Source organism: Perkinsus marinus (genome assembly GCF_000006405.1).
Source record: "Perkinsus marinus ATCC 50983 genomic scaffold scf_1104296966738, whole genome shotgun sequence".
NCBI lineage: Eukaryota > Perkinsozoa > Perkinsida > Perkinsidae > Perkinsus > Perkinsus marinus.
Window position 1 is genome coordinate 30,667 of NW_003203798.1, and position 21,021 is coordinate 51,687.

The 21,021-nt window shown below is 46.3% G+C and overlaps 7 protein-coding genes across 7 annotated transcripts in view; 3 read left to right on the forward strand and 4 right to left on the reverse strand.

The window, feature by feature from the left end:
• Pmar_PMAR008167 (200 kDa antigen p200, putative) overlaps window positions 1–1,682 on the reverse strand; it is a gene marked incomplete at its 5' end in the record, with an annotated part of 6,487 nt that extends 4,805 nt beyond the window's left edge. The window contains 9 exons of the mRNA XM_002768939.1: window positions 16–97; window positions 139–233; window positions 273–365; window positions 478–574; window positions 747–865; window positions 925–1,002; window positions 1,053–1,125; window positions 1,220–1,301; window positions 1,571–1,682. Coding sequence (XP_002768985.1) covers window positions 16–97; window positions 139–233; window positions 273–365; window positions 478–574; window positions 747–865; window positions 925–1,002; window positions 1,053–1,125; window positions 1,220–1,301; window positions 1,571–1,682 — 831 coding nt within the window. The remainder of the gene's footprint in view (window positions 1–15; window positions 98–138; window positions 234–272; window positions 366–477; window positions 575–746; window positions 866–924; window positions 1,003–1,052; window positions 1,126–1,219; window positions 1,302–1,570) is intronic.
• Window positions 1,683–4,056: 2,374 nt separating this feature from the next.
• On the reverse strand, window positions 4,057–4,646 carry Pmar_PMAR008168 (hypothetical protein; the record flags this gene model as incomplete). Its single annotated transcript, XM_002768940.1, has 5 exons — window positions 4,544–4,646; window positions 4,397–4,498; window positions 4,259–4,350; window positions 4,113–4,211; window positions 4,057–4,063 (listed from the first exon to the last, which is right to left on the reverse strand). Exons 1-5 carry the CDS (start codon window positions 4,622–4,624, stop codon window positions 4,057–4,059), a joined length of 381 nt encoding a protein of 126 aa, XP_002768986.1. The 5' UTR covers window positions 4,625–4,646.
• A 121-nt stretch (window positions 4,647–4,767) lies between these two features.
• Pmar_PMAR008169 (conserved hypothetical protein) lies at window positions 4,768–6,599 on the reverse strand (the record flags this gene model as incomplete). Its single annotated transcript, XM_002768941.1, has 6 exons — window positions 4,768–5,025; window positions 5,072–5,248; window positions 5,299–5,934; window positions 5,985–6,161; window positions 6,207–6,283; window positions 6,474–6,599. The coding sequence occupies 6 exons, from the start codon at window positions 6,597–6,599 to the stop codon at window positions 4,866–4,868; spliced, it is 1,353 nt and encodes a 450-aa protein (XP_002768987.1). The 3' UTR covers window positions 4,768–4,865.
• Window positions 6,600–7,612: 1,013 nt separating this feature from the next.
• Pmar_PMAR008170 (hypothetical protein) lies at window positions 7,613–7,780 on the forward strand (the record flags this gene model as incomplete). The annotated part of the gene is made up of 1 exon (XM_002768942.1): window positions 7,613–7,780. A coding segment is annotated over one exon (168 nt), but the record flags the coding sequence as incomplete, so codon positions are not given.
• An 825-nt stretch (window positions 7,781–8,605) lies between these two features.
• Window positions 8,606–12,138, forward strand: Pmar_PMAR008171 (Daunorubicin resistance ATP-binding protein drrA, putative; the record flags this gene model as incomplete). Its single annotated transcript, XM_002768943.1, has 6 exons — window positions 8,606–9,332; window positions 9,622–10,348; window positions 10,761–10,890; window positions 10,941–11,163; window positions 11,541–11,804; window positions 11,852–12,138. 6 exons carry the CDS (start codon window positions 8,606–8,608, stop codon window positions 12,136–12,138), a joined length of 2,358 nt encoding a protein of 785 aa, XP_002768989.1.
• A 372-nt stretch (window positions 12,139–12,510) lies between these two features.
• Pmar_PMAR008172 (Nod factor export ATP-binding protein I, putative) lies at window positions 12,511–15,687 on the forward strand (the record flags this gene model as incomplete). The annotated part of the gene is made up of 8 exons (XM_002768944.1): window positions 12,511–14,139; window positions 14,182–14,355; window positions 14,403–14,479; window positions 14,526–14,603; window positions 14,650–14,787; window positions 14,828–14,945; window positions 14,991–15,192; window positions 15,235–15,687. The coding sequence occupies 8 exons, from the start codon at window positions 12,511–12,513 to the stop codon at window positions 15,585–15,587; spliced, it is 2,769 nt and encodes a 922-aa protein (XP_002768990.1). The 3' UTR covers window positions 15,588–15,687.
• Window positions 15,688–16,170: 483 nt separating this feature from the next.
• Pmar_PMAR008174 (hypothetical protein) lies at window positions 16,171–20,196 on the reverse strand (the record flags this gene model as incomplete). The annotated part of the gene is made up of 16 exons (XM_002768945.1): window positions 19,959–20,196; window positions 19,676–19,769; window positions 19,444–19,628; window positions 19,125–19,199; window positions 19,016–19,080; window positions 18,894–18,967; window positions 18,749–18,845; window positions 18,592–18,700; window positions 17,098–17,154; window positions 16,990–17,052; window positions 16,818–16,913; window positions 16,689–16,745; window positions 16,593–16,644; window positions 16,452–16,551; window positions 16,303–16,417; window positions 16,171–16,257 (listed from the first exon to the last, which is right to left on the reverse strand). The coding sequence occupies exons 1-16, from the start codon at window positions 20,163–20,165 to the stop codon at window positions 16,171–16,173; spliced, it is 1,533 nt and encodes a 510-aa protein (XP_002768991.1). The 5' UTR covers window positions 20,166–20,196.
• Between the last annotated feature and the right edge of the window lie 825 nt (window positions 20,197–21,021).

Consider the following 21,021-nt stretch of genomic DNA (forward strand, 5'->3'; position numbering starts at 1 on the left):
CCAAGCAGCTCGAACCTTATCATGTTCCCGCTTGCACGCCTCCCTCTCCTCCTCCACAAGCACCTTCCTCTCCAAAGCCAACTCCTCCTTCGCGAGCCTGACCACAAGTGTAGCAGGCCTAGTCTATACACAACCTACGCTAGCATATCCTCTTTCCTCTTCAACTCCACGACCTGCTCATTTAGCCGTCTAGTAGCGTCCTCAACAGCCGCCTCCGCTTTCTTCACTTCTTCCTATACTCCCAATACATGACCATCATAGGATCACACTACCTTGTTGGCTTTGAGATCAGCGATCCACTTCGCCTCTTGAGCTTTCAACGCTTTCCTCTGTACCTCAACCGCCGAGAGCTTAGCTGCACAGTCCTGCAAACAATCACATGCTCCCCGTATGTGAGTTCACCACAGAGAAAAAATGAGGTTTTTGAGCTAGAACTGCCGAGAGAAGCGGGTAGGGAAAACCAAGGCTTGATCCTACACAAGCTTGATCAGCCAGCATATCAACTCGCCTCTTCCACTCCTCAGCCTCCCCATTGCTACGTTCGACATCAGCCCGCAGCAGTTCTTTACTCAACCTACGGCGATGTTGGAGTAGGAATATATGTTTACTTTCCTCACCCGAGCTCAAGAGTTTACGCACGAAATTGGGTAAAAGTATAAAGGAAATCACTAAATTTCCCAAAATTTTCATGTGCATATTTTCCCACACATACGCCGTATGAAGTTGGGATATCCCCTCCCACATACCGCAACTCTTCCACTTCCACCTGCAACCCCTCCTTCTCCTCGAGCAGCCGAGCTCGCTCCGCTTCTAACTCTGCCACTTGGCTCTCGAAGGACTCATCCCTCTCCTGCATCCGTTTCGTCTGACCACATTTCACAAATATGATTCTCCGATGAGAATCGTGGAAATTCGGCCGCTCACTTCCTCCCACATCTCTTGCACTCTTTGTTTCTGTTTCAGCAGGTCTTCTCTACTGCACTCCAAACGCTGCATTTGCTCCTGGCGAAAATTCCCTAGTTAACAGACAACAACACCACCAGCCAACAAACCTCATAAAGGGCCCTATCTCTCTCGAGAGCGCGCGCGCCCTCACGAATCTTCGCTGCAGATTGCTTCACTTTCCTGACAATACGAATATCACTTCCACTATCAGCTGAAGCAGATCATTCCAACAGGGGAGGGGGTAGTAATCATTCAGCATCATCAACAACATTACTTTGCCTCCTGTAGCTCTGCTATATGTCGTGCTCTAATCCTCTCCCATATCTTACTTGCTCCACAGGTACACACTTCATGACCTGCAGAGACAGGGGGGAAAGGAGAAGAGCGTAGGCAGCCTCAGGGGCAGTGTAGGAAAATCACCCCATGGTCAACTACTCGTGTTGGGGACAACATGGAAATTCTGTGAATTTCTACCCAAATTCGCATAAAAATTTCTACAATTATCGAGGAATTGTTGAGCTCAACCGAAGAAAACGAACATATACTTCAATTTCACGCGAGGGCATCGAGCAAATACTTTCCTCTCGAGCCTCGACGAGCTAGTCTCATATACCACAACTCCCACCTTTCTGAGCCAAGTCACTGATGGTAGGCCGCATCGTCGAAGGGCGAGCTGAGGATGGCGGCGCTGGTAGTGCAGGAGGGCCGGCGGCAACTAGCCTCGAATCAGCACTCATTACAGAGGAACTACACGGTGAGGGAACCTGTAATGGCCATTACTATTGATAGTGGCAGTAACAGCTTGAACGATTACCCTATAACTAGATAACAAGGATATATCACAGTTTCTATTGCATGGCCGACTCGTGGTGTTCGTAGATGGTGCTGAAGAGGAACACAAGAGACTAAGACGTCAATTCGTTACCATCCACGACTGAGATCATTATGGCAGCCGTGAAGGACGATCTCGAGTACTGCTAATACAAAGTTTCCCTATGTATAAACGAAGCGAACGTGCTGAGAAACAACTTTAAATTCTTATCATCCAAAACAGTTTCTAACGTTGTCCTCAAGAGCACTCCTGACACGCCGCCCGATACCGTCCGTCATTCGATCTAGTCAGCCTCCTCAAGAAGGTGTTTACTCTACGGACACCTACCCCCCCCCGAGTTGTCATCTACCACAGAGAGGAGGAGGAGGAGGAGGAAGACCTTTGATGTCGTTAATCATAGAAACTTGTATATAGCCATCATGATTCGGCAAAGTAGCAACAATGAGTCGGTTATACTTTCCCGCATCCCCCCCTCCCCACCTTACCGCGAATTAGTGGTGGCCATAAGAAGGTGTCTGAAAAGTGTAGGAAAAGGAAATTCGCCTCCAAGGTTTACTACCCATACAACTACTATTACTAACAGAAGCTAAGCGAGGCGATAGTTACCAATACATTTCTACGCGTTACACCAAGAACTAGCAGCTATCCCTTCGCATGCCTACCGCGCTTTGCTTGGTGTCCACCAACACTCCTCGCTCGGGTAGGTATCCTCCTATCACTCCTCGCCACATCATCAACATCATGATGATGAATGAGGCTTCGGCTCGTCAACGGTGGTGGTGGTGGCATGAGGTTCTCCGTGAGCCCACCGCTTTGACTTATCAACGATCTAATCACATACACCTACCCTCCTTAATAGTTGTTGTTGATCACCTTTGCCTCGCCACTCCCCCTGTCGTCCTCGGTCGTGGCCTCGGCCCTTTAGATGGTGGTGTCACCATAGGCGGTGTCGGCGACAACACACTCACAGCTTTGCTCACCTAAACAATTACGTCGTCCCCAGTAGAACAGCTGTGAGTACCAGAGGGCCTTCGAGCGTATTATGCATATCTACGACGTTTTCCTTATCCCTTCCACACAGCGCCACGCTATCATTAACGTCGATCGAGAACTCCAGAAGTGATGGTATGTCCTCCGACTGGAAAGTACCTCTCAACATGAACGAATGAAAAGCCTGATAATGGTTTAACACCACCCCCTCCCCCGCTTCATTAACGACAAGGCCAACACAGCACAGCGGGAAGGATACGATAGAATATATGCACGAAGGGAGTGAGTACTGCTAGTGATAATGTAAATGAATTTTATATCTCCATCCGAGGTCGCCGAAGTAACAACGACACAGCACTAGAAGAATAGACTTTCTACTATCAATGCCCCTTAGGTCGACTTGTCATCAAGGCATTCCCCACAAGAATCTGTTGGAGCCTCTTGACCCGGCATCCGTACGACCCACCATCATCAGCGCCACAGACTCCTCCACAGGCTCCCTCGTAGTGACAGCCTTCCCAGGCCAGATACCCAAATTTTTGATACTTCACTCCTTTCGAAAAAAATTCCCTTTTTTTAGTTTTTTTTCGACTGATTTCAACGTGATGTTGACAATGACAAAATGAAAAAAATTCTCCTTGGTTTCTGTACATTTTCACTCTAAGCAGCAAAGTCCTAAACTCGACTGCTAAGGACACCAAACATATACTCCAACGCTAGCAAGCACATTCCTACCTGCACGAACACTGAGGATAGTAGTCGTAATCAGTGTGGGAAGATATGCACATGGTCAGCTACATATGTCGGTGACAATATGAAAATTTTGAGAAAATTTCGAGAGACTGTTGTTGATTTCGATAACACTCCTACCCAAATTCGTGTATATATCTCTATTATTAGTGAGGATACTCCTGAGCTCAGCTGAGGCAAACGAGCATATACTCCAACACTAATCGTAATGCATGATGACGGCGTTGGACTATCGAGCTACAAACACCTTCCACACCCAAGGCGCATTCCACTATAGTGACCACTAAACACAAGTAGACTGGTAATTCAATAGTAACCAGACTCGCCCCTCTCCAGCACCACACACAGCAGTAGGAGGTACCATACATAACAATCCAATACCACTCCTACTACACACAATGAGAGGAAGGAACAAGCATCAACGAGGAAGAAAATCGGACAGATAGGCTTGGCCATCTAATAGCCGTCACCTTATCAGCAGTGATGAAGGGGGAATCGGAACTGGGCCCTATGACCACATACTTCCAACACTACCAAATTTAATACCTAATATGAATGATAAATAACAATACAATGATAGTGATAGTCCTATTACTCCTTGTGAATGCTCATGGCCTTAGTAGCGAATCTATCAGGGGTTCTGATATCATACAGACAACACGAGCCGATCCAAACCACAACGAACATGATAATACTAAACAAGAAAATACTCATTACTCGACAGAGCTACGGAAGGCTTACGTGACGAATGTGCCGGCGAGGAAGGTGGGCGTCACAACACGCTTCATCCACCCCGACTTCGCAAGTGCTACCTCCTCAATTTGTCGTACGACCTAACATACGATACTAGGGAGAAATACAGTCGAGTACAGAGCCTACCTCCTCATGCTTGCGCTCCTCACTAACAGTAGGTTGCTTGACTTCATCAAACTGCTGGTCGGCAGGGGCGGCCGCGGCAACAGCAGCAGGGACGGCTACTTCCTAATAAGAGGGGATAATCTAAAAACTAGGTGATAGTCTTCTTACGGAAGCCATAGTCTGCTCCTGGCCAAAGACCGAGAGGACTGTAATGATACATATAACGAACAAGGTGTTGAATGAACGCATTGGTAGTATTAGTAGGAGAGCAGGAGAGAAAAACTCAACTAGCAACAGCAGACCCATCATATACTAGTTTCCCAACACCACCAAAGCAACAGGGTACCACTCCACTAGGGAGAAAAAATTCCAGCACTCACACGATGTCCAATGTGAAAAGTATTTTACGAATGTGAAGTTATGATAGGCTCGATGACAGTAAAACATGAACAGGAATGTGAACCACTACTACTAAAGACGACCTAGGCATTTAACTCCAGGTGACCTTGGGTAGAGGCTCGCCGCTCTCTTCAGCTTCCATCATCATCTCCCATAATGGTGACAACTCACGTAGGTATGTCACCTGCTCAATGACCTTAGCAATAGCATTATCAACCTCCTCATCTGTGGTAAAACGACCAATACCAAACCTGTTAACAACAACATCATCGAATCTACCACAAAAAAGAGTCCCACCTCAAACTCGTGTGAGCGAGATCATCACCAACACCAATAGCTCGGAGAACATAACTAGGCTCCAGACTAGCACTGGTGCATGCTGAACCACTAGATACACAGAGATCCTTATTCAAGGCCATCAGCAACGACTCGCCCTCTACTGCAGAGAACGATAAATTTACATTACCAAAATATCTGCAATTAACAGCCAATAAACAACCACACAAAACCAGGCTATTGCTCACCTCTCCGTTTCGCTTCCATTGAGGATGACTTTAGGTAGATGCCCCCTGATACCATCCAAGAGCTTCCTGGCCAACCTCGACACATGCTCCTTGTCCCTGTCCATCTCCTTCTGGCATATCTCACAAGCAGCACCAAAACCAACCACATTAGGAGTAGCCAGCGTACCCGACCGCAGACCACGTTCCTGTCCACCACCATCGATAATTGGTCTCATACGAACACGGGGATGACGTCGTCTCACATACAAGGCGCCGACCCCTTTAGGACCGTACACCTTGTGACCAGAAATACTCATCAAGTCAATATTCATGTCATTGACATCTAAAGGTATCTTCCCAGCAGCCTGAGCGCAATCTGTGTGGAAGTAGACACCGTGCTTTCTGCATATCTCGCCAATCTTCTTAAGTGGTTGTTCAACACCAATCTCGTTATTGACAGCCATAACGCTGACCAAGACCGTCTCCCCAGGCCTTATAGCTTCCTCAAGCTTCTCAAGATCAACCAAACCATCGTGATCAACAGGCAGGTACGTAACATCAACGTCCTCGTTTTGCTCAGCTAAGGCACGAGCACTAGCTAATACGCACTTATGCTCTATCTGGGTTGTGATGACATGTTTCTTCCCAGTCTTCGTCCTGAGAAAAAAAGTAAAGTCGTTGAGAATAGCAGAAGAACAGACCCTTACTTAGCGTAGTTGGTGACACCTTTCAAAGCTAAGTTGTTGGACTCAGTGGCACCACTAGTGAATATGATCTCCTTAGGGTTGGCCCCGATCAAGCTGGCCACCTGTCCTCTAGCATGCTCACATGCATCGTCAGCTTCCCAACCATATGCATGGCTTCGACTATGAGGGTTGCCGTACCTGTCAATAGTGTATAACAAGATCGACCTGACAAAATTCACTTACATATTGCAGAAGTATGGCAACATTGCATCGAGCACACGAGGATCCATAACAGTGGTGGCACCATTATCGAAATACGCCTGAAAACAGCAACATCCCATAGGCTCGAATCGGGCCTATTCCGTATCATGCACACCCAACCTCTAGATACGCCTCGAAGACTACCTAGATATACACACAACCACTATAGGAATTTCCATCATTTCAGCGCATGATGACATTCCTAAGCTCTACTCAATCCAAGCTGAACGTTATAACCCAGCCTCTTACCGGACGTTTATACTCAATATCTTCCACTTGATCAGCCTTAGTAGCAAAGGCTCTACTACAACGACTCAGTACTGCTACTTGAGCCCTGCTGGCCACAGTTAGAGCGTTCCGAGTACACGATAACATTATAGATGACGAAGCTGTATACGCTGAAAGCCACTCTAGGCGAGATAAAAATGCACGAAAATAATTAACCTAAATGCATGTAAAAATCCAGCATGATTCGAATCTACTGTGTCCGAGCTAAGGCACACCTTATCGTCTATTGTCCTCAGCTGATAGTATGAGACCGACCGAACAGGGACAAGCTTAATAACCACGCTAAATAGATCCAATTCTACGACACAACGACTTACTGTCCATACCGTTCTTCCCTCAACTCTGATAGTGTTATTGGTGATAGTCTCATATCAACACTTGAAAGAGGTTTCCTTGCGCATGTGGCACAGGAAGGTCCATAGGGTAATACAAAACCGCTGTCCGTACGACAATCTCAACTCCTCATCATAGTATTAACAACCTCGGAAAGTCTCGAGTGCTTCCACTTACATGACGAGGCATTGACTAGTATTAGAATATCCATGTTGATTATTTAGTGACACATCTGGGTATCCCAGTAGTAGAGCTAGAAACGCCTCACGACATTACCTATTTTGATTTGTTCACAGCATGTTAGAAAGCCCCCCTCTTCTTCTCACTAGTCATGGTGCTATTATATCACATCTTCCTATTCAACTTAGTAGTAGTGGTTTATAGTATTATTATTCCTATTCATCATAGTACTCACCGATGAGCGAATAATCTCAGCCCATTGCTGACGCTACTTTCTGACTAGTCAAGTAGTTGCACAGACATCGCCGGTACATCGCTGCTTATGATGCTCTATACGAGGGATCCTTGCTGGTGTATGCTATGACCCGAACCTCGAGTGATAAACTACTAGGGTATATCTAGAGGGCATTTGGGCAAGGACCATATGATGACCTACAGGGAACTCATACATCGACACTACTCTCGGTTTTCATATTATAAGTTTATACAGCATATCCCTTATGACCACAAGCATGTGTGTTGTTGAGTTGAAGTACATCGCAATGTTATTCATGTTCCCAGTGCATTCGAACGCTTCTATGATGACAATGTCTAGCCCATCATCAAGGAGTAGTTCTGGTGATATCGTGGATGGAGCCTCGGATGCTGAGCCACATCTGGCATACCACTCCTTGCCCACATCCTCCTCTCACCAGCTCAGTGATGAGGTGCCTACTAAGAAGTCCAGGTCTGCTGCGGACCTACGTAGATCACAGGTAGTGATATTTTCGAGGAAATCCACTTTAACAATGTCGAAAAATGCACATGGTTGGTGACAATTTAGAAATTCTGGAAATACACTTTTACTCAATGTAGTGAGAAAACTCCTGAGCTCAGCTGAGGAGGAGAGCGAACTTGTATTCCAACACTGACTTCGTGAAAATTAGGCCTATCGCATTTGAATTCGCTGAATTTTCGAACCGATAAGTATGTTGTTGTTGTTGCTATCAGATAGCCGCATTATGGTGGAAGAATTTCCTCCTAGCCCGACGGTCGAAGGTGTCGGTTATATGTGAATTCATCATACCAATAATAGTATCATTCGCCGCCTTACTCTTGGTGCCCATTATAAACTCTGATACGTTGAATCCTATTAACACAGTAGTAAAGGGAGCTCGCTGAATATGGCCCTATCATGGCTATTCGTAGTTTTCTTGTTTTTAATATGGAAGTCACTAAGGAAAATATGTAAATGCATCGGCGGTGGGAACATATTGTTTTTCTAATTTTCAAATCTAAAAAGTCTTCACACTGCGTTAGAACTGATGATACATTGTGAAGGCTTATGAGCTGCCCTTTCTGAGGTCATCATATATTCTGACGAGCTACGTCGTGTAGAGTATTGGAGTTATCTCTTTCTCCTTGCTCAGCCGGGCCAACCCTACCCATTCGAATTTACCATCGACTATAACAGTACCACTGGTGCCACCCTACCAGCTGTACCAGCGCGACAAGGTGTGAATCTGTATCAGAAGATTGCCTACGACCCGCTTTACAATGCATCGGTATCTGATCCGAAATATCAGGAGCGTTTTACTCATATGAACTCTCTGGCTCTTTATGACTACTGTTTTTGTAAGACTCTCGCGATCGGTCCTAGTGGCAATGAAAATGCTATGGAATTTGCAAAGTACATTTCGAGGGAATTTTCGGAGTGGGACAAGTACCCTGCTCGAGTGAAGGCTGATAGTTATGCTGGTATACTAGGGTATGATGACAAGAACACCACATGGACCTTCCCTGAGTGTAAGGTGCTCAACGAGATGGAGTCCCGGCCTATCGTCACGAGTAGTCTAGGAGATCCCGATGGTGTGGTACGGGCAAGGGACTATGGCTCTTATACCAAAACCAGGGTTACTCAGTCGACACAGAATGACCGAATATGTGCATATATAGACTTGGAAGATCTAGAGAAGCCGATTATTAGGAGTAATGGTACCGTGAATACTAAGTATGCTCGATACGATACGTTGTGGTGGGGTGAAAATGATAGGATTCAACGTGGAGACCCCAAGGATGATGGACCGGAGTATTATGCCGATATGGGATTTGCTCTTATACAAGCAGTTATTGACGACTTTAAGGAGCCTGATAATAGTAGCATCTATTTGGGGCAATTCCCCATGCCATATTCCTCATACACCACAGTAGCTGCTGGGGAGGCTTTCCAAGGCTTGTCTAGTATGTTTGGTGTACTCTTTTATATGTTCCCTTGCTTTGCTGTGGCGCGTAAACTCATCGCGGAAAGGTCTGGAAGGCTGAGGGAAGGTGAGGGTGGGATGGTATGCAGTTGGTGTTGCCCTCGAAAATAGTTTGATTATTTACATAGTTCTGATTAGATCCCTCTCTTTTGGAATTGGATTTTTTCCCTGGGCGGAGTCGAAAATTTTAAAATTTCACAAGGACTAGATAGAATTTCGCGCCGAAATTTTAACAAGATATTGTGATGGAGTATTATATACTTATACCGCTAGTGTGAATTCACTTGTCTGGGGGCTGCGTTTTTGATTAAAATAGCGGTCCAAGGGTTAATATCGGTTATTTTCCATATACTCAGGTATGCGTGTTATGGGCCTAAAAGACTACCCCTACATCATGTCGTGGTATTTATGGTATTTTGCATTCTATTTTGTCATATCTCTCATAGTATTCCTATTCTCATTATGGATGCTACCCATTACTGGCTCACTCTGGCTCTTCCTCTTAACATTCCTAGACCAGCTTTCATCCATGGCATTTACGTTCGCAGTTTCTACTCTGTTTTCTAGCCCTAATTCTGGCGCGGTTTTCACGTGTGCTATATACTATATCCTTGCATTCACCCTTGCCCTATTTGGTCGTGAAGATTCCCTCTGGGGCATTTCCCTTTTACCCCAGTGCAACTTCACTATGGTCTGTAATAACATTGGTTATCAATTCGGAATTGGTATCACGAATATCTCCGCCAACGTAGTGAATCATGGCTTCACGCTCACTATGGGAGTAGTGATGCTAATTGTTGGATTTGTGGTATGGTCTTTGGTGTACCTTTATCTGGATCAGGTGTATCCTCATGAGAATGTCGCTACGAGGAAATGGTACTTTCCCGTCCAGATGAGTTATTGGAGGGAAATACTCGGTCACGAGGAGATTTCAAAAGCGCGTGGTAGTACTACTGAGGAAGGGGAGGAGCCTGATGATATGAGCGGCATTGAACGGGCCTGGGATCAGCAGCAACTCGAGTTACTCAGGGAGGGCCAAACTGTGGATATACATAACTTGAAAGTAGGTTACGGGCATGTGAGGTTTGATGAGTTCGTGAGTTTGTGGTATAGCATCGTAGCATTTTAGAAGTGTAGAGGATCAGTAAGAAATTTGGTATCTGGGGTATAGGTGGAAAAGTGATACCGTAGTTTGTTGAAATAGTGGAAGTTCAGCCGGGCCATCTGATATAGATTACCTCTTGGGAGCTCTCATCGTATTGGGACCATCTCCGAGGGCGATTCACCGTGGTCTTCAATGTCAGCGTTGGAATATATGCTCTCTTTTTTTTTCTCTCTTGTTTTTTCCTCGGTGGCCTTATACCCCGTGAAAAACGCGATATTAGTGGTGATATGCAGTAGTCGTGAATTATATTTTCTACTAGTGCTTTTCATATCACTATCAGGGTGGTGACTACTCAATATACCAGGTTCGCTTCAAGACCCCATCTGGCAGCATAAATGCTGTTAACGGGTTGTATCTGGAAATGTTCCGTGATGAGTTATTCGTGCTTCTCGGGCACAACGGTGCTGGTAAATCTACTACTATCAATGTACTCTCTGGAATGTTGACGCCGACTAGCGGGGTAAGTAGTAGTAGTACTGTTCCTGCCCAGTAGATTGTAATCACATTTAGGATGTCCGAATATTCAACCATAGAGTGCCTGAGGACATGCCTCTCATACGTCGTAGTATGGGAGTATGTCTACAACATAACGTCCTATGGGGGGACCTTACTGTGAAGGAGCATCTAGATCTATTTGCTCGGATAAGGGGTCTCAGCACGGAGGGCTCTGAAAAGTTAGCAGAGGAGGTTGGACTTGGGATGAAATACAACGCCAAAGCCAAGACCCTTTCTGGTAGGTCGTTTTCTCGAGGGCGACGAGTTTTCTCAGTGCTAGCTCTAGCATGTCGTTGTCTATTATAATCTAGTTTTTATAATCTAGTTTTATACGGTAGATCATCCAGAAACCTATGATGTTCCTGAGGGAACTCATTTTGAGGAATATATTCTTCCATCAGTTTCCCATGTAAATGTCATCAGTATTCCATGAGTATTTCCCCCATTGTTATCAAACTCTCAAGGGCGTTATCCCTCAAAGTTAAATGGGCTCCTAGCCTTGTATATAGTTGATATTATTATTATATGAAAATATATATCATCGTAATAATCGATTAGAATTCAATACTGTATCGTCAAGTAAGCGTTATCGTTGGACGTGTTCGGTTTGATTAGGTGGCATGCAAAGAAAGTTGTCAGTTGGTGTGGCGTTCGTTGGCAATCCCAAGGTGGTCATACTAGATGAGCCTTCTAGTGGTATGGACCCCAGCGCTCGTCGTAGCATGTGGGATTTCCTACGGACCAAACGAGAAGGTCGAATTATGTGCGTTACTACACACTACATGGACGAGGCTGATATCCTCGCTGACCGAGTTGGTATCATCGGCAATGGGAAACTCCTGGCTTATGGTTCCACAAGCTTCCTAAAGCGTCACTATGGTGAGCTATTCGACTTAGTTGCTCTCAGTGAGTTGTTCTTGTTTTAGGTAGCGGGTACAATGTAACGATTGCTAAAACAGTAGAGAGTGTTCCCGACGAGCCCATACTCAAGTGTGTTAAGGGGCATTTGAGCGACGAATATCCGGTCACAGTAGTGTCGAGTATTGGCCTTGAGCTCGGTTTGCGAATACCCTTTGAGGCTGTTGATGAGTTTGGGCCTATGTTCAAGACTCTGGATGCTGAGAAGGGCTCGCTAGGGATATCGTCCTATGGTGTTTCGGTCACCAATCTTGAGGAGGTGTTCTTGAAGGTAAGGGAGCTCGCGTTGATATGAACATGTGTTGGTTTTCTCAGCTCAGTTCGGGAATTTCCTCAAGTATAGGAGAGAAGTTCGCAGAAAAATAACAAAATTTTCTCAGAGTTTTCATATAGTCGCTAACACACGTAGTTGACCACGTGTGTATTGTTCCCGTCCCGATAAAGACACTACGTAAGGGCCAGAACAACAAAACCCATTCGATGACGAGGGGAATATGATAAATTCAACCATAGTACTGGGCAGCGTTGGAATTTTGTATGTCTGCCTCCCTCAGCTGAGTCAAGCAGTTCCTTCGGTAATTATGGCATTTTACATACAAATTTGAGTACAGAAACCCATGAGAATTTCCCCAAAAATTTCCTCATTTTTCCGCATGTAGTTGACCATATGCAAATTTTCCCCCCTCAGGTTAGTTCGAAGTCTGAGGACCCCACGAGCAAAGATATAAAATCCCAGCATACGAAGGTCCATGCCGACATACCGGTGAAACGCAACATCCTAAACCAGTTTCTGGCCTTGTCACTTCGCCGTATACTCTACGGCTATCGCAAGTGGATTGCGACTCTGGCCGGTTTCATCATACCCTTCCTGGTCCTGTTGGCATTGCTTGGTTTACAAAAGGCATCATTAGCCCTTAAGGATCCGGCTCTGTTGGTGTTGGGCCCGACAAGCAGTCCGTATGAGCTTGGACCGTCCACTCATGTTAGTGGTTATTGGCATCGTGACAATCCTGATGTGTTGCGAACTGTCTATGATGATCAGGAAGTGCTTGTTAACTTGTCCGAGGAGAAACTGGGCATATTCGAATTCATAGAGTGCCTCAATATGGAACCATGGTACTTCATGGCAAAGCCTAAGAAGGAGGTAGATCCCCTAGCACCGATAAATCAGAAGATATGCAAAGCGGTGACCTCATTCTCCAAGTCGTTATTGGGCAACAATACGGCGACCTTTGACACTACTGCATATGGTATCACCAGTCGGGTGGCATTCACTGATATGACTGCTATGCATATGCTACCATATGCTATGTCGGCTGACTACCCCAACGCTACTATTGTGAACCATCCATTGCCAGTCACCTACGGCCAGAAGAGTGCAGACTTGGTGAACTTGTCAATGTCCTTCTCACTGGGCGGTATGTTCGTCATTGCCTTCATAGTAGCGGCCAGTAACATGTTGTCATATGCTATGATGGAGAAGACCTCCCTTGTGAAGGAACAACTGTATGTAAGTGGATGCAACATTGCCATGTATTGGTTGTCGTCGTGGATCTATGATTTCCTTACTATCTTCGCATGTGCTGCCCTGTGCTTCAGTGCTATTAGTATATACGACTTGGACTTATACCTGCATGGAAAAGCTCTCGCTGCCACTTGGCTGCTCCTGCTTGGTTTTTGTTTTTCCGCACCAGGCTTCAACTACTGCGTATCGCTGATATCAAGATCAGCGACGATAGCTACATACATAAGAGTTGGTGTAGGCTTGGTCATCGGGATGATAGGCTCATTCGTGGTCGCCTTCCTTCTCTATAGTGGTCTCCGCAACCCTGCTGGCGTACCTCTCATGTGGGTCTTCCGGTTGGTCCCCTCCTTTCCCCTGGCCAACGGTATCACTACTATGTTCTTCGCTACACTGGGTATGGTACGCACTCCTGAGGGCCAGACTGGTGTTATCGTCCCACCTCTGACGTCAGTGATTGCAGGGAACTGTGTGGAAGGCTCTACACCGGGAAGTGAAGGCTACTACTGTGTGGCAGTTGCTGGTGATGATATTATCATGTTGTTCATAATGGGTACCTTTTACCTGGTAGCGGCTATATGCCTTGACTATTGGCTTTGTAACACACGTTGGAATACGAAGAAGGACGTCATAGTGCCCGCCGATAAGCTTGGCTTCGAGGACCTTAGGGTCATCGAGGAGAAGGAAAGGGTTGCCGGGCTTGATCCGGAGGCTCAAATGGTCTACATACGTGACTTGAAAAAAGTATTCCATCCACATAGCAAGAGGAAACAGGTACGTCAAAATGCTTAGGAATGGGGTTCATGCTCATGCTAGGTATGGGCAGTTCGTGGGCTCAACTACGCCTCGGCGGACGGTGGCATCTTTGGTCTTCTTGGTGTTAATGGTGCCGGTAAGACTACAACTTTCAAGATGCTATGTGGCCTGTTGAAACCCTCTGCTGGGGATATCTACCTAGCTGGGAGGAGCCTATCAGGAAACACTGACGAGGTTGGTGTTGTTGACACTATCGATCGGTTGAGTATGTTTGTGGTCAGGTTCGGAAGAATATAGGCTATTGTCCACAACAAGACGCTCTTATCGACGGTCTCACTGTGGAGGAACATTTAACAATGTGAGCCTTCTTATACAACCAGTTTAGAATGCTCGATCGATCGCAGGTACGGCACGATACGTGGAGTGCCTCTAGGGATGATGAAAGCCCATGTAAAGGAGTTGATGGAGATCCTACAGCTAAGGTAAGGAGGTTATAGTCATTCAATTCATCAATGGCTTTCCTGCTAGTCGCTACGCCCATTCATATGCGACAAGGCTATCAGGAGGCAACAAGAGGAAGCTGTGTGTTGGTATGGCCCTCATTGGTCAGCCCTCCATAGTCTTCTTGGATGAGCCTACCACTGGTGTGGACCCCGAAGCCCGCAGGTGATGCCCTGCTTCAACTTTTTTACTTACGTCTTTGTAGGAACATTTGGAACGTGATTAACAAGATAGCAAATGGTAGAGGTAAGAGGTCAGCAGTTATCCTTACTACCCACAGCATGGAGGAGGCAGACGCCTTATGTAACGAAATGGTCATACAGGTTAGTCTACAGGCTCCTATGCTAATAGCAATGGGTGGACTTCAGGTGGAAGGCCAATTCCGATGCCTTGGGACTTCACAACAGATCAAGTCCGAGTACGGCGCTGGTTATAAGCTGCAAGTTCATTTTATACCGTCGCCCATTCGTGAGAGGACCTTGACGCTGCGTAGGATATCTTCAGCGGCTGACAGGGAAGACTTTCTAATGCGGACTGATGATGACATTGTGGAACTCCTTGAAAACAACGGTAGGTCACTGGTCTGATTTCATGTACAGTGTTGTGGACCAGGTGTAACGGACCGTAACGCTATCAACTGTGTGATACTGCTTGGGTCACCTCAGCCGGAAGGTTTTCGTATGTTCAGTGGCCCAACCCTTGCTGAGGGTATACATCGTGCACAAGTCCATGAGCGCATGTTGCGGTGGTTGAAGGAGAATCTGGGTGTTGGTTGTAGCTCATTAGATGCCTTTGGAGAATACAATCTCCCGAAAGAGCTCAAACTCGGCGAGGTATTCACTCGATTGACCGATAGCAGTGTTAAGGAGGAGCTCGGCTACGATGACTTCCAGCTTACTCAAGCCACGTTGGAGCATGTGTTCAATTCTTTTGCTAAACAGACTCCTGCAAGAGACGATAATTGATTATCATCGATGTGTTCTTCCTTGTTCCTATTCCTATAGTAGTACCATATGTATACACTTATAATTCCTCCGTATCTCCCTGGTTACAGGGGGCATTCCTTATGTGCAGTTCTAAGCGGTTTTGTCTCTCAATCAATAATGGAGATTTGTGTTTCTTAGTGGGAACAAGCAATCGATTCGCTCTCCTAGAAAGTCTCCAGAGGCACCCACATTTACTGTCCGTTACTGTCGTAGAATGCATGTTCACTACGTGTGTGAGCTGTGGTCAGAAGTCATTCGTGGAGTCGGTGACCCGATTTCCTTGAAATACCTCGATGTTCTGTTATCAACGTCACGTTTGCTGTGAGACAAGCTCGGTGAGGGTGACACGATTGTAATCATTGAAGAGCCCGAGACAAAGGCTAAGTCAATGGCCGTTGGAATTACTCTCCAGTTTCTGAATCATTTGTGAATGTTTCATGCGTACCTCTATCTAGCGACAATCCAATCTCCATCTTCTGGTTTCTCCCTAATCCCATCAGAACAAGCACATAGTCAAACAATCATATCGGAGGAACACAACTCTCATGACGCAGCGCAAGGTTCAATTATCACGTTTTCGCTTACCGGAGTTATTCTGATCACACGTATCCTCTGGCTTATTGTTGATCGCCCAGAGGCACCGCTGAATCTACAATGATTTTATATTGAATTATGAACAAGTGATTCGACGTACCCTCTCCGGTGTCCACTCGTCACCACCCTTTACGCTTCGAAGCTCCTTGGACACCTCTTGTATGCGAGTGAATACTTCTTTATACGTTGGGAGGTCGTACCAGAACATCCTTGCACTACACAATGACTGAACTGGCATGTTGAGCTTACTTGCGTGGGATATCGCAAGCTAAGATGGCTTCATCGCTCATGAATGGAATACTCGCTTCTCGCGCGGACAGTACAGCACTCGCTGTTGCCACTCCCACTCCTGAGCAGAAAGTAAAACTAGAGCAGCAAGTAACGGATTACCTCTAAGAGCGGTTAAGGCCACAACCGCACCAAGAAAGTCCCGGCGCTTGAGCTGTACGGGAGCAATCACAAATCATCAGTCAGCTCAATTCTCACCTTGACGTCAGCCGCAGCCCATGCGTCTTTCACGGCTGCCTCAGAGTTGCTCCGAACCTGTTCAACAAGAGGCTTCAAATGTTCGGTGTTCGGATGAGTCGAGCTTGTAGTGTGTCCCGGTTCCCTCACCAGCTTCATTAGAGGGCGGAATTTCCCTCTTGTTATTTTCCACTTTACAATCAATGTCAGAGTGTCGAGAGTGAGTTCCTCTTGGGACTTTCCGAACTGAAAATAGCGATGTAATGAGATAATAACATGCCTCGATGGTAGATCGCTCTCTTAGGCAGTGCCACATTGGCACCTTCATTCGCGCCTCTTCCAAGTCACGCAGGAGTGGCCATGCTTTCCGTTTCTTGCCTACAGCCTGTAGTGAGCCTTGAATTGATGCTATGTATCAATGAATCTTCACCTCAAGCGCAGAGTCATAGAGTCCTTCAGCACATTGCCAAGCATCTACGGAACGATCCTGTAACAACGCGCTAGACGGAAGGGTCATGGGAAATTACAACAGAAAATGCATGCACCACGTATAGATATGCCAATGTCTATACATAGCCTTCTGCCGGAGTTGAACCGACGACCTCCCGCTTACTAAGCGGGTGCTCTACCAACTAAGCTAAGAAGGCTGATATCTTCATAAATCCGAAGAGCTCCACGCATGCACGACATCAGGCGATAAATATCTCAGTTAATCGCACAATTGAATGTCAAAGATTGTGGAAAAGCGCGATTAACTCCCGAATGCGTAGAAGTCCAAAACTGACAAACACAACATCCCGATAATTTTAGCCAATATGTAGGGGTATTACAGTAGCAATCGTCAATATGCTCCTAATGCGACCCCGAATAGAATACCTCCAATAGGCTATTCTCATTATTTATGCACAGATGACGGTCGAACTCTTCTCAACTTGCATGAAGGTCGATACGCTGGAGTTAGCTAGCTTGCCACTCCATATCCATCAACATCACGCAAGGAATACTCAATGATCTTGCAACGACGGCAAATATTATTGTCAGCAGCAACATGCGAATCGCAATCACACTAAGTCAGGTCATACGGTCGCGCCAGTAAAATATCTCATCGCAACCAACTTTTGAACACTTAAGTTCATACTGGATCACCACTACAGCGAAGTGGCACCTTAGGCCAGCGAAAGCATGCTCGAACTACCAACTACGTGGAAATACCGAGTGCAGCGGCGAGCAACTACTTACAGCTTAACGATTGGCCTAAGACACTATCAAGCTGAGTGACGATTCAGACATCAATATTTTTCTCAATAAAAAGCGTAAATGCTAATACCAATATATTCTATCTTACTAAGTAGCTCCATTTACCACCGGTTTGAGCGGTCAATGAACTACGCTATTTCTATACAAAATAGAAGGCCTCTACGAGCCTTCTCGACCGCCACGTTTACCACGAAGTAGACCAGTACAGTAGACATTCACCAGGGCGAGCGCTACCATAATCGGCCTAACCATCAGTCAAGTAGATGAACAGTCAAGCAAAGAAGAACGGATACCAAGAATAGTGAGAGCCCATGAATGTGCAGTCTCAAGAGCACGAGAAAATGTATCACAGTTGGGATCAACGTTACCATTATTAATATTGGAATGGTGACAACAGTTGAAACGGTCGAGACGAGTAAGAGGGTGTCCCACCGTGAGAACTGGCGGGCTACGAACATGCAAAGAGAACTAGCAATACTAATCTGAGGCTATTGGCCCGACGACATCATCATCATCACTGTAAAGAAGTGACATGCTGTGAAATATGTAGAGCACTTGCTGACTTTGTCGTACGACCAGCCTCAGGAACACCTTCTACTGCAGAGGGAAGCGAACGAGCTCCTGTACAAAGGTACTCGATAGCGATACCATTCTCGCGTGAACTCACTTCCAAAACGTGCGGACCATCTTCCTTCAAGCTCTCGCTTCGGAATGTCCTCTCATACACGACGAGGTCCCATGCAGTAATGGGGCCGAACTCGACAGCGGGACGACCACTGACCCAATACAACCTCCGCACACGCAGTAACGTCTCTGTCGCTTACAGTTTCTCCTTGTAAAAGTCCACTATCTTAATCCCCTCCTCACCAAGTCGATTCTTAGCCAGAGTGAGATGAGCTCGCTTCTTATACCGGATCTTATCTGCCATCACGACTGTCATCCCAGAGAAAGCCCAACAATAAGAATCACCTTTTATGAAGCCACCAAGGGCTGAGCGAACATCGCCCAAGACTTGGTCATAACCCAAACTCAGCAACACACATCTGAGACATGATTCCTCAGCCTGGATCTGCCTACCATATCAGACTTACCCGTCTGGTGACACCAGGAGCTCCTCCACTTTCACAGGCGACTCGCCACACGTGACAAACGACTCCTGAGCATTTTCAAGTGGACTAATCGCGAAAATCACTCATTTACAGTATCATCTTCCGAGTCATCTTCAGCATCACATTTAACAGGCAAAGTTGAATACCCCGAACTCGCCGCGGTCACCTACAATATAAAATTAAAAGGTCTGGGAATACTCCATCCTCTCAAAGGGAGCTCCTTTCTATGACCAATAGTTTACTTTGCACTACTAAGTTCTTAGCTGATAATTTTTCGACAGCATGAGCGGCCAAGACGAACTGAATAAAACCCTCTAGTGCGCCACGCAGTACATCTATTTATAAACTACTAAGTGTGCAAACTCGCTGCACATTGAAATTGCATAAGGATAAAATTGATGAGCACTCACCATGCTAGCCAGACTGCTAGGTGATTGCTCCTCAGCACTAGTGTAAAGTGACGATACCGTACTGCTGCTATCAGTAGCACATAGAGCTGTGAGGGGCTGGTCAGCATCCAGTAGCTGTGTGCCTCCCATACTACGATGACCAGAAGCCGACGACAAGAATGCCCAATCCAGGTCCAACAGTACGGCTAACATCAGTGAGGTACAATGAAAGCTGTAGTAGAAAGTAGCCTACCCCGAGCCTCCTCATACGATGCTGTAAAGAAGCCTGTTACACTAGAATGCAATCCGTATAGGTAACTCTCGTCCGGCCCAAACAGGGACAGTGCCTGGCAGTAGTGTAGGAGTATATGCGGTATTGTAAACTGTTGTTGACAATGAGAAAATTATTGCAATTTCATACTAATTTCCGTCCACTCCTAAGTAGCGTGACAATTTCAAAACTCAGCTGAGGCAACTAGTCTATGTAGTTCAGTGTAGCAGTCATCTACTATGAAAAGCACTCCAGCCTCATATACCTCCTTTCTAGCCTCGTCCAGTCTCCTATAAAGCTCCGACTCCCTACGAGGCTCCACGTAAACTATGAGTTCTTTGGTAGAGCCTCTACAATAACCCTCTTCAGTGGCCTCTTCTCCTTGTGCTGAGGCCTCTATTCCTTCCCTCTGGCCTCCACCCGTTCGCTGCCTAGTCACAGTAGGAGTAGCAGCGAGTATAGTAGCAGCCATTATCGAAATTCTGGTTTCCAGGCCCAAGGGCCGGATAAAAGACTCAAACTGAATAAGATATACATGTAGTTATGAAGGAGAGCATTTCACGCTGATCGTCCTTGATCAATGATATCAATTTGATATACATAGTTAAACGAGGATACATAAACGTCAAGCGGTTATAGGCACCAGTATATAGAGACTCGCGATACTCTCGCGAGGCCATGGACGCAGTACTATTAGGCCGTCCCGAAACCAACGTAAAACTCATCTTCGTCTAACCCACTAAATAGCGCGCGCCCACATGATCGATTAGGTTGTTGTGTCGCCGGTGGCATGATGTCACACAAGTGTCATAGTCCAAGGACATCGAGTGTTCTGCAACCTACGCCGATCATCTCCATGGGAGTATCCGTATGAGGCTGGTTTGTTTAGGCGTAAAACCTGAGTGATGAACGAACTATGTGTAGACCTTTGGAAGTGACCTCAGGTTCACTTGCTTTCTTAGATCGCTTGACATTTCTCAAGCCGGTCTGAGGTAGACAGTTATTCATCGGATTTGCGCCTTTGGCCTCCCATATGGTCTAGCGCCTCAACGTGGCGTGGGAGTGATACTCATTCGGAGTATGCGAAGCTAGACCGCTTATACCGAACTCGACAATCACCCAACGGGTGGTGACTGAGTGGCTATCTGATGACCGCTGCGATGACCAGACCAGCGCTGGACAAGTACTTCTTCATGCTCCTCTACTCGACTACGGAACTGCTTCACGTTTCACTCCCCCTTGCCCAAGCTAGCCACCTCTACTTGTGATCTCCCTCTGTGGGTACCGCCTACTCTTGCTGTGTGGGATTGGGACTCCCACGGGACCAG